This window comes from Pipra filicauda, unplaced genomic scaffold (genome assembly GCF_003945595.2).
Source record: "Pipra filicauda isolate LSUMZ 115617 unplaced genomic scaffold, ASM394559v2 scaffold2_size9829703_pilon, whole genome shotgun sequence".
NCBI lineage: Eukaryota > Metazoa > Chordata > Aves > Passeriformes > Pipridae > Pipra > Pipra filicauda.
The window spans coordinates 9,607,793-9,618,893 of NW_024104421.1; the positions used below are offsets into that span (position 1 = coordinate 9,607,793).

Below are 11,101 nucleotides of genomic sequence, written 5' to 3' on the forward strand. Positions count from 1 at the left end.
TCCATGCACACCATCATTCCTGAGCTGCTGCACTGAGGCCAGTGGCCAGGATCTGTGAGCTCACTCAGCCCTTTACCTATGTCCCCTTGAAACCATGAGAAGATTGCAGTTAGAACGTGTGCTTACGTACCGTGCAATACCAGATTTATGAAGCAAGATGTGAGGGCATTCCAGGTGGGAATGTTACCCCTAGGGAATCAATCTGTCCTAACTACATTTCACAAAATTCATGAGTATTTGCGTGGGACAGCTGACTCTGCATCCAGACATGGAAACCCCTTCAGGAAGAGCTGGTTCTTCTCTCTCTTTGCAGATACCACGGTTGGAGTTTTCCATTTGCGGTCCCCACAAGGGCAGTACAAAATGACTTATGAGAAGGCAAAGGAGGCCTGTGCCAACGAGTCAGCCACCATTGCTACATATACCCAGCTGCTGTATGCACAGAAGGTGAGGTAGCCTCTCTGTGGGAGGAAATCCCCAGAGTGGATTTAGCCACACACAAATGGAGAGGGAAGAGCAAGGGGGCTGCTCTGTGCTAATAAGCTTCATTTTCCTTCCTTTTCTTCCCTCATGCCATGTTTGGCCAGGAGCAGTTTTCAGGCTGTTTGTTGGTTTCGTGCCTGCTCACACAACACTGAAACCACTTGCCAAGTTCTTGTTTCCAGTGATACTGGGGTGAGAGGTAGAGTCAGACTTTCAGAGTATTTTCATTGGGGTTTTAATGCTTCTTAGAGAAATGTGCACCTCAGAATTATGCTTAATTTATTTCTTTCAAGTAAGTCCCCAGGAACCTTTTCCCCAAATGCTGTTAAGTTAGCAGACCCATTTCTGTATTATTTTCCTTGAGTATGTTATAGACAACACATGGCTGATGTCAGTGGGATGAGCATCACAACTTGGATTTGCAAAACTTGTTTTAGAAGGTGGGTCAGACTGACTGCTTCTTTCTGATCCCTTCACACCTACTGAAGGAAGAAAGACACTCACCATTTAGAGACATCTTTAGCAAAATGTGAGGCTGTACCTCGGTCAGGACATACACCTCCTTCTGCTGCTCAAGGACACTCAGATTGCAGCCAGAGCTGCAGGTTCCCTGTGCTCCATAGTCTAAATACTTCCCTTGAAGCAGTAAAGTTGGCAATGGGGCTGGCTCCAGAACTTTTGGTGACTTACTTTCTGTGTTGAGCTACTTTGTCAGTCCTTCCCACACTGGCAAAAGGTGGGCTGGCACACAATAGAATTGCACATCACCTTTGGCTTTCACATCCACCTCTGATACTGCACTCAGGGAAGCTTTTCCAGGAAAGGATCTATTGGTCTGTACCAGGAGACACCAACTTTCAGAGGTGCTCCAGTCTCTGCAGCCCCTTAGTTCTGCACAGGGCAGGCTGCAGGACAGATGGATGGACAGAGACTACTCAGATGCACAGAAAGAGTACTGGCAAGGCAGGTGCTGCCTGAGCACCCTGGGGGGATTGCTCATTTCATCCAAAATTCTCCAGCCCCACCACCCAGCAACTCCCTGTGTTTTTTCCCCTTGTGGCTGTGCCAACCACAGGCAAGGTACCACCTGTGCTCTGCTGGCTGGCTAGATGGGGAAAGAGTGGGCTACCCGACCGGCTTCTCCTCTCCAAACTGTGGCTCTGGCTACGTCGGCATCGTGGACTATGGGAAAAGAGGCAATCTGAGTGAAACCTGGGATGTTTTCTGCTACAGGGAGAAAGGTAAGAGGGTCCTTTGCCACATCCCTCTGGGCTAAATGGGAGCAGCAGCCCAGGTATTGGTTCCTTTCACCAGCTACAGGCTGCTAGATAACACTGCAAGAGAATCTGATACTTTTTAACTTAAAAAAAATATATATGTTGCCTGCAAGTTGTTCCTCAGGCACAGGGCAGCCTAAAGCCCTCTCGGGAAGGAGTCTGCCCAAACAGCTGTCCGAGTTCATATCTTTCAGAGGTGAACTGCACCTGCAAGCCAGGCTACGTGGGGGACGGCTTCTCCTGCAGTGGGAATTTGCTGCAAGTGCTGATGTCCTTCCCAACGCTGACAAACTTCCTGTCGGTACGGCCCGTGGCTGACACGCTGCTTAGGGGGGGAGGGAAGCGAAGGGGAATTTGTGGGTTGTATCTCAGTATTTGCTTTACCAGCACAGCAAACACACGTAACCACAACACACAAGTAAAGCAAGGGGGTATGATCTAAACCTGCACCATCAACATCAGAACTTAGTTACTATTTTTGTAATTGCTGGCTCCAAGCAGTTTTCTGGTTTCTAAAATGTATTTGGAGTTAAAATGCTGGTGCAGCTTTAGCATAAAGGAGATTCTCTACACAAATGCTCCTGGCTTTTTAAGCATCACAAGGAGCACTGTGCTTTGGAACTTTATTATATTGCTACCGGGAAAAGAAAAAATGTTAAAAGAGTCCTTTCCTTGCCAGTACTCAGAAAGGCATTATATGTACAACTACAACTCAGTTTAAGATGTGCTCATCCAATCAGCAGCTAAAGCTGGATTTTGAATACAAACTTCCTTTGTAATGTCACTCCACATCTGCTTCATGGCTAATAAGAGAGAGTTTCTTTGTTATTTATACGGTCTCATCTTTTCCACTCTCCACACAGGAGTGCACAATTGCCTTTAGTAAAGCTGGATTTTGTTTCTGCCTAGGACATCATGGCTTACTCCAACAGCTCTAGAAAGGGGAGAAAGTTCCTCCAGTACCTCACGGACCTGTCAGTGCATGCCACTCTCTTTGCTCCAAATGATAGTGGGTTAAAGGAAAATGAGGTCAGTGGTTTTTTTCTTTTTCTTTCCTTCCTCATTTTAATAACACATTTTAAACAGCAATTATGGGTTTCTGTATCCCAGTGAAATTTAAGCTTAAAAAAAAATCTTAGTATGATGTGACTTCTATGTAACTCCATATAATTTAAACTGTGCTCCTGAAAGAGGTGAATTCATTGTTTCCATTTCCCTTCCACGGATAGAAGTGCGAGGTTATCAAGCATTTGAGTAACTACAGAGACTTTTCCATCAGGGATGTTACCCAGTTATGAAGGAGTCTGCCTGAGATGAAGTCTGTTCTGGCTTATTAATATTGAGCAGTTATTTGAAGAAAGCAGCACACAGCTTTGGTATTTCCCACAAATACATTAAAAGCATCTGTTCCTAGCTTCATTTCTATGCTTATCCCTTCTATTCTTTCTTTCCTTCCTTCAATTAAACATTGTCTCAAGCTATTCACATGGGTTTATACACTGGCTTACATCGTTAAGCTGTTTGGGATATCTCTGAGGCTCATCACTTCAGCTCATCATACAGAAGAGTAAAATCCTTTCTCCTGCGGGAATTCAGGTACTGCCTGCTGCAGGCAGCCCTCAGAGGCCAGCAGTGGGACCAAGGTCCCACTGTTCACATGCAGATTTCCCCATAGCCCCTATTGCTGCTGCACTTGCTGCAGCATTAACAGCAGAGAGGGGGGAAAAGGTCACAGGCACTTAGCCTGCTAGTAAATCCAGAGGATTAATGAGATCCATTAACGCTCCTTGTATTTTGCCCTCATTTGCAGACACTTTCAGGGAGAGACATCGAGTATCATTTATCTAATGCCAGGATAGTGTTTTACGAGGACTTGACCAATGGAACCACTCTTCTAACTCATCTAGGGAAAAAACTCCTCATTACAAACACCAGGGGCCAGGAACATCAAGCCCCCACCGCTGAACAGGTACCATTGTAACAAATTTCCTGTCCTCCTGCTTTTCCCCCTGCTCATGCTATACCCTGTAATCCGTTAGCACACTGCTCTGGAGAGCAATTCCATAAGGTTAGAGTGGGCAGCAATGAGAGAGTGAATTCAGAAGGCTCCTTCCTGCCCAGAGACTGTGGGATAACAACTGGCAAACTGCAAATCTACAAGTTTGCAAACAAGCAAGCTCTGACCTGCAAAACTCAAAGGAAGCTGTTCAAGTGACCTGCAGGAATGGCAGGATGGGAATACAGGCTTGATTCAACCCTTCCTTCAGTCTGGTAGGATTATGGGAAATGGCTGTGTGATAGGTGAAGAGATGAGAGCAGCAGTGTATCATTAAAGGTAGGTGTTGGCATTTGTAAAGTTTCTTAGTAACTTTCTGGGAGAGGCAGGAGACTCCAACACAGCCTTGCTCAGAGCAAAAGCAGACAAAAGAGTGGTTTGCCTTTTTATTACTATTTTGGTGGGGTTTAAATACAAAAATGTATATTCTTTTTGCAAATGGAAAGTATTTTTTGACACATTAGGGGAATGCATCCTTCAAAAACACACCCAGCTTCTCATTTGTTATTAAGAAAACACTCACTGCTCAAGTGTTTCAAATGACCTCTCTGTGGCAGCAACCCCTTCAAACCAGGTCTGGGACTCTGATGTGGGTAATGCTGCATAGATCAATACAAAAATAAGAAGCTTTGCAGCTGTGGGCTTGCAATTAGAACGTGCTCTAGAGAATGGTGCCTAACATACCAACTGGGGCCCAGGGCAGATTTTCATGGACACCAACAATGAAGAAATAGGTGCTGCAGGAAGAGGTGCACAAATGATTCATCTGTTGCCTTTGCTGCCTTCCTCTTCCCCCTTTCAGAGGAAACTCCTTTGGCACAAGAATCACAACTTATATTTTTAAAACCACCTTATAATGCAAACCCAGTAATTGCATTAATAAAGTATATCCTTCAGAGAGATCAGGTGCACCAGTACAAGGCTTACCTGTATCACTCAGTAGCACACCAGGAGCATTTTTGGGTGACTTTGATCTGATATATGAGCTAGAAGACATTCTCCATTTAAAGAAAAAAAAAAAGGCAAAAAAACCCAAAACCACAAACAAACAAAAAGAAACCCCACAACCTCCTCTCTTCAAAAGCTGCCAAGGGAAGACTTTGAGGCCATTAACACACATCTTGTTCCTGCCCTGAAGACCTGGTTAGAAATCTGTTGATTTTCCTCCTTTGTGGAGGACCTGAGCAAGTTCTCGGTTCACCTACCTGCAGTAAAGCTCAGCTGGGTGCCAGGGTGGGAAGGAGAAGTGGCAGCCCACCTGTCTCAGCACACGTGGTTGGAGCCCACAAATCTTTCACCAGGACCCTGGCAGGGCAGCACAGGGATGAGGGAGAGGAAGGACGCAAGGTGACTCCCACAGTGCTCTGCATTGACACCACACTGAGCCCTTCCTCCCTGGGCACAGAAAGTTGCTGTATGCTTCAGCAGCAGTGTACTGCCTCGTGCCAGGGGCAAGAGCAGGCAGCAGCTCCTGGTTCTGCCCACTGAGGAGAAACCACTTTGCCAGGATGCAACTGAAAGCACAGCTTGTAATAGTGCAGATGCCCATGAACCTACCCTCCCAAAACACAAATGCAGGCTGGACAGACTCAGGACCAGCCTGAAGCAGTCAAAGATTCCCATTATCAGCAGAGTTTAGAGAAGTGTTGGCTTGGCAGCGACTGATCCCATCCTGATATCCTGCCAAATGGGGGCACCAAATAAAACATGTGCAGTGATTCCCCATCAGGGCTGACCCAGCTCTCTTGAGCCTGCAAACAAGTGACAGCCTCAGCCCAGAAAGCAGCTGCCTGGTACCTGGGAGTGACAGCGATCCTAGGCAGAGCTTGGCCCTTGCACAAGCATCACAAAACACTTTACTTAGAAAAGAGAAAAAGCAAGGGGGAAAAAAAAGGAGAGATGAATGCCTGAAGGCAATATGCAGTTCATGACGATGGCTACTTCATGCACAGGAAAACCATGACCAGCCCAGGGCCATCCCAGGTTGATGTCCAGGGAGGCAGCAGTGTAAGCTCTCATGTGTTTTTTTTTCTCTCTGGGTGTCAGTAACTGAGGTGGGGAAGTAAACAACGTTTATTTCAGTCCAAAAGGGAGAAGCATCAAAGCTCAGCTCTCATTCCTCTTTTTCCTGTCAGAGCGAGATCCGATATGTGGACAGAAGCGCTATCGTTGAGTGGGATATAATTGCCTCCAATGGAATAATCCACATCATTTCAGAACCTCTAAAGGCTCCACCAGAACCTGTAAGTACATACTGATTTAGTTTTTTGATGTGATGGGAGGTGGCTGTGGCTTATATGATCCTAAACTCATTGCCGAACTTCATATATTCCCAGTTTCCCTGTCATATATGCAGTTCTCAGCTTAAAAGGTTACTTTCAAAGAGAACTGGAAGTTGAAAACAAGGTGCCAGTGAAGCTTAATCAAAATGTTTCCATCTGAACGATTTCTTCCCACATTTTTAAATTTATTTTCTTTATATAAAATAATGGAGCTCATGTATGTAATGGGAGATTTCATAAAACTCCATTTTAGTTCTTCCAAAAAGATCTTTCAAGCTTCTAAGGAACATTGTTTACTCTTGCCCTGGTGTTCTTTCCTATCCAAAACAACATGGTGTTTTGAAAACAGATATTTTTTGCCTGCATGAATTTCTGCAAAGGTTCTAGTTATCCAGCCATCACCTTGGTCCACAAGGTTAATCCTATTGACACCCTATTTCTCACCTTCATTTTGTTCTGAGCAACCCTTTCTCCTTTACAAACCAGCTTTTTATGTACAGGCATATTGCTAGAAGCTCAGTAACATGCCTGCACAATCTCAGTTCACAAAAACCTCTTGCAGCCTACAATTCTCAGAAGTAGGAAACGACACACTTGGGTAATAGTATAAATTAATGCCTGCAAATGATTCAAAATAATAGGCAATTTCTGTCAATCTACAGCATCATGATATTACACTGATTATAATACCTTTCACGTGCTATAGGGCAACTAAACCTTTTCTAATATTTAGCTGTCCAGCTGCACCATATAAATTGTTTTCTTAAAAAAAAAAAAACAAACACAAAGACAGCATATCTATTAAGACAACAATATGACTATTTTTGTCAGGGTAAGTTTAATAATTTTTTTCCTAAGTACGAGGCCACAGAGTTAAGGCACTGTATGAAAAGCAATACAAACCTCTTAACTGTTTCCGGACCCTCCTCATCTCCCAGAATGTCAGCAAAGAGCACAATGCTTTGGGGAGACTGCAGCCTGAGTGGCTGCGTGCCCTGGGGCCCCTAAAGCTTACCATGCCCCCTAAACTATCAGTCACCTTCACGATACCTGTCTGTCAGGCCACAGAACTGCAGAAGGCAAATCAAGTCAGAGTCTAGAAGCATTTCTTCCCTTTAGATTAAATCCAAATCATGTGAGAATATTTTCAGTCCTTCACCTACATATTTATTAAAATATTTATAAAAATTATATACAGTTATATGGATTGGCACTTTACTAGCTTGACTGAAGAATGATTTCAGGATAAAGGCTTTGCATGTGTTGGGGCAAAAGGACCTAGAGAAAGCAGGTACTGGGCTACTGACAGAGCCAAGACCAGTCCTACAACCCCTCTGCACAGGCTACAGTCCCTCTGACCAGTGATGAGATGGGCCTAGGTCTCAGATTCGGTTTGGTTTGAGCCCTGGTAAGCAGGTCTTAGAGGATAGTATGGCTACTGATAGTTGGCAATAACCATCGCTTCCCCAGTGCACAAAGCAGTGGGGAGTGAGCCTGAACCCATGCAAAGCCCTCTAGAGTTTGTAGGACAGGTTTACAAAACTACTCAGGCAAATCTGGTACCTGTTTCTCTTCCTCAAGCCAGAAAGGTTTAAGTCTCATTGAGGCCCCTGTTGCTCCTTTGAAAAACTTGACCAGAAAAGATGCCTCAGGCATTCTTCAAAACTTTCAACTTTAAAACCATAAAGAAGATGAAGGTGTACTGGAGGCAATGTCCAGTACCCCCAAAAAAATCTACCTGAAAGGAGGTTGTACCAAGGTGGAGGCCTGTCTCTCTTCCCGAGTAACAGGACAAGAGGAAATGACCTAAAGTTGCATCAGGGGAGGTTTAGACTGAATATCATGAAAAATTTCTTCATGAAAAGGGTTGTCAAACATTGGAACAGACCGCCAGGAAAGTGGTAGAGTCACCATTCCTGGAAGGCTTTAAGATGTGTAGATGTGGCACTTCAGGACACGGTTTAGTGGTGGACTTGGCAGTGCTGGGTGAATGGTTGGACTCGATGACCTGTTTCAACCTAAACAATTCATGATTCTATCAAAAGGCCACTTCAACTGTCTCTAGGGAACATGTACCAGGAATTCAAGCATGAGAGCAGCTCAGGATCAGAGCATATCTCCAAGGAACACTACATGTGCTTGGCTTTTGGAAGGTGACCAGTGCCCACCCACAGCTCATTCACCCTCCTGCTTGCTTCCAGGTTCCTCTCCACGCCAGTACTGGGACGGGAATATTCTTTGGCATCTGTCTAGTTACTGGAGTTGTGGCTCTTATCGGATATTCTTACCTCAGGTTCAGGAAGAGAAACACGAGCTTCCAGCACTTCAAGGTAGGTGGCAGACAGGAACACAAAGCAGGGGGGGCTTCTCCGGACCCATTGCACCTCCCAAATTCACAACCTCCAGTTTCTCCGCGTATTTTGTTAAGACAGAAATATTCCCCATCGCTTCCCACTTGAACTGTTCAGACTGAGACAGAGAAAGTGGGGAAGGCTCCCACACTGGTCTTGGGCACAAGCTTAAATTTGCCCCCAGACATCTCCACCCAGGGTGCCCAATGGGCTCCTGCATGCATGGAAACTTCCAGCAGGTAATTGCAACCACTGAAAGTTCTCCTCCCCCTCCTCTGTGGCAGAGCTAATCATTCTGTTGCTCTGGAGGTTGAAATGTTTGATAGGAAAAAGGCCAGATTCAAAAGACAAGCAAATTTAAATGGGTGCAGGTTTTTATATTGATCTGCTCTCATGTTTGATTTCTCTTAACTAACTTTGCTATCTCACGTCACATGATGATGTGAAAACAGCCAGCAACGGCCAAGCTTCTCAGAGATAAGGGATGACAAAAAAAGTTAAGACTACACAAGAACCAATCCAAAAGAAAGTCCACCTTTAAGTAAACAGAAATTCCTTCCTGTTCTAGCCCCTGCATATAATATGAATCATCTTCTAGAAACAAAACACAGGACCCAAGAGCCAGGGGAAATGCCTGTATTTTTATACAGTTGCAATGAGAGCACTCGGGACCAATCAGGTACTTTTTACCCCAGGCACAAGGTCAGGGCCACACTTCCTCTCCCATTCTTTGCTGAGGCTTAAAAATAAGAAGGGAGAGGAAAATCAGTGTTAGGTGACCTGAGTAATACAATAACAATCCAAAACATAGTTTATGCTCAGAGATAGTGAGTTAGATGATACAGCCAGTTCAGTCACAACACTGCACTGGCTGGTAGTGAAGCGTAAGTGCCCCACTTAATGCACTGGCAGGAGGATGAATTTTAAGCAGGCTTATGTGCTTTTGTGTAGTCAAAAGATGACACTGACACATCATCACTGGACAAGTCACAGCCTTCAAATATCACCAACCCCTCATATGAAAGTTCTTCTGTGCTGACTCCACCAGAACCTACTTATGATCTTTTCTCAGTAAGTGTTCATTTTGGTTTGAGAAACTACGAATATAAGGTTAGGAGGGAATGACTTCATGAAAGGAAAATGTCTAGTTGGAAAAAAAGAGAAATTAATCCAAGAAAACAACATATAAGTTCCTGGCTCTCCTGTCTCACCAGTGTGTGGAATTGGGTTGTTTCTTGTAGCAAAACTGAGGCTGTGGTCTACAGTGGTATCTCAAGTCCACCTTCAAAGAGAGCTGAATTAAACTGGACTTCAAATGCCTCTGGATGACAGTGATATGTGTATACAAACTGTAAAAGCCTTCTAATTTTGTCTTCGTGTCTCCTTGCTGCAAACATAGCCGAGTGCCATGCTAGCACTCCAAAGAATCTGAAACACAAAGGGGGAGGGGGCTGGGGATCAAGAGAAGAAAGGATTGAGTAAAGCCAGAGTATCTGAACAGCTTCAGTGGTCTAAGGTAGCAATACCCTCATGTACATGCAGAGTCTAAAATCAAAATACACCTTTTTGCATCCAGTAAAAAGTCATTTGATGCAAAAATGTTGGGTGCCAACTCTGCCACCCGTATGGACAAATGTGCCAAAAAGTTAATTTCATTTCTTAACGTAATGTGAAAGTCTGATTTTCTTTTTTTCTATTTTATAGGATTCGGATGACCAACAGCTTGTGATGAGTGGTCCTCATGATCAGAACTAAAGACTGAATTTGGCATTAGTCAGTTATTAAACACATTTCTATTTACAATTACTGTGAAGAAAACCAGCACCTACACATTACAGGGAATAAAATCTTGTTACAAATTAAAAACCAAAAAAGCTCGGCTTTAAGATGCATTCTATATAACTCACAGAGTTACCAACCTCAGACGTGTTGGCTGTATCTGAGCAGTACCAACAATGAGCGCTAAATGCAAGACTGAGTCTCAACAAACCTAACCAGAAGCAAACAGACTCCTCTCTGGGAAAAGTAGATAACTTTCACTAGCCTGCTTTTTAACTGCTTTTATTCTTCTTCACAGACTTTAAAATGGCCACAAACACACAGGGCTGCTAACTTGGCAAATATCCTACATTTCTTAGTTCTCTAGGTCTGTGCTTTCATTTGGCTCAGCTACAAGCATGAAACGCAATATGTGTTAAACATCTATTTTTAAACTGAGGGGATTTTTTTGCTAGTGTACTTTCAGGTAAGATATTCAGCAGCAGGAAACACAACCACCCGGTCTGCCCCACTTGCCTCTGTCTTTCCTTGAACTTGGCTGTTTTGTTTACATCTCATCTCATTGTACAAAGGGAAGTAGTCATTGAGGCATCTTTAGCAAGACATGCAGGCGATGTGAGAGCATTTAAATGCCAATCAATCTTTACCTGACCCATTTTCGTGACAGACAACGAATATGAACATCCCCTTACCATGCAATGCCCACATTCATTTTTTCGGGTCCAGGAGGAGCAGAAGCTGCTTCTTCACAAACTGTATTTTTACAAAGCACAGCAGTAACAGCTGTAACTGGCACCACACTGTTAAAAGTGAATCAAATAATTTTCCTTCAACCAAAATATTCATATCATAGCGATACAGCGAAAACACAAA

At 44.0% G+C, this 11,101-nt stretch overlaps 1 protein-coding gene across 1 annotated transcript in view; it reads left to right on the forward strand.

The window, feature by feature from the left end:
* STAB2 (stabilin 2) overlaps positions 1–10,281 on the forward strand; it is an 83,261-nt gene extending 72,980 nt beyond the window's left edge. Inside the window, exons 61-69 of the mRNA XM_027715116.2 lie at positions 314–447; positions 1,559–1,724; positions 1,955–2,061; positions 2,670–2,789; positions 3,571–3,729; positions 5,952–6,059; positions 8,300–8,428; positions 9,401–9,520; positions 10,154–10,281. Coding sequence (XP_027570917.2) covers positions 314–447; positions 1,559–1,724; positions 1,955–2,061; positions 2,670–2,789; positions 3,571–3,729; positions 5,952–6,059; positions 8,300–8,428; positions 9,401–9,520; positions 10,154–10,204 — 1,094 coding nt within the window. The 3' untranslated portion in view covers positions 10,205–10,281. The remainder of the gene's footprint in view (positions 1–313; positions 448–1,558; positions 1,725–1,954; positions 2,062–2,669; positions 2,790–3,570; positions 3,730–5,951; positions 6,060–8,299; positions 8,429–9,400; positions 9,521–10,153) is intronic.
* The last annotated feature ends 820 nt before the right edge of the window (positions 10,282–11,101 follow it).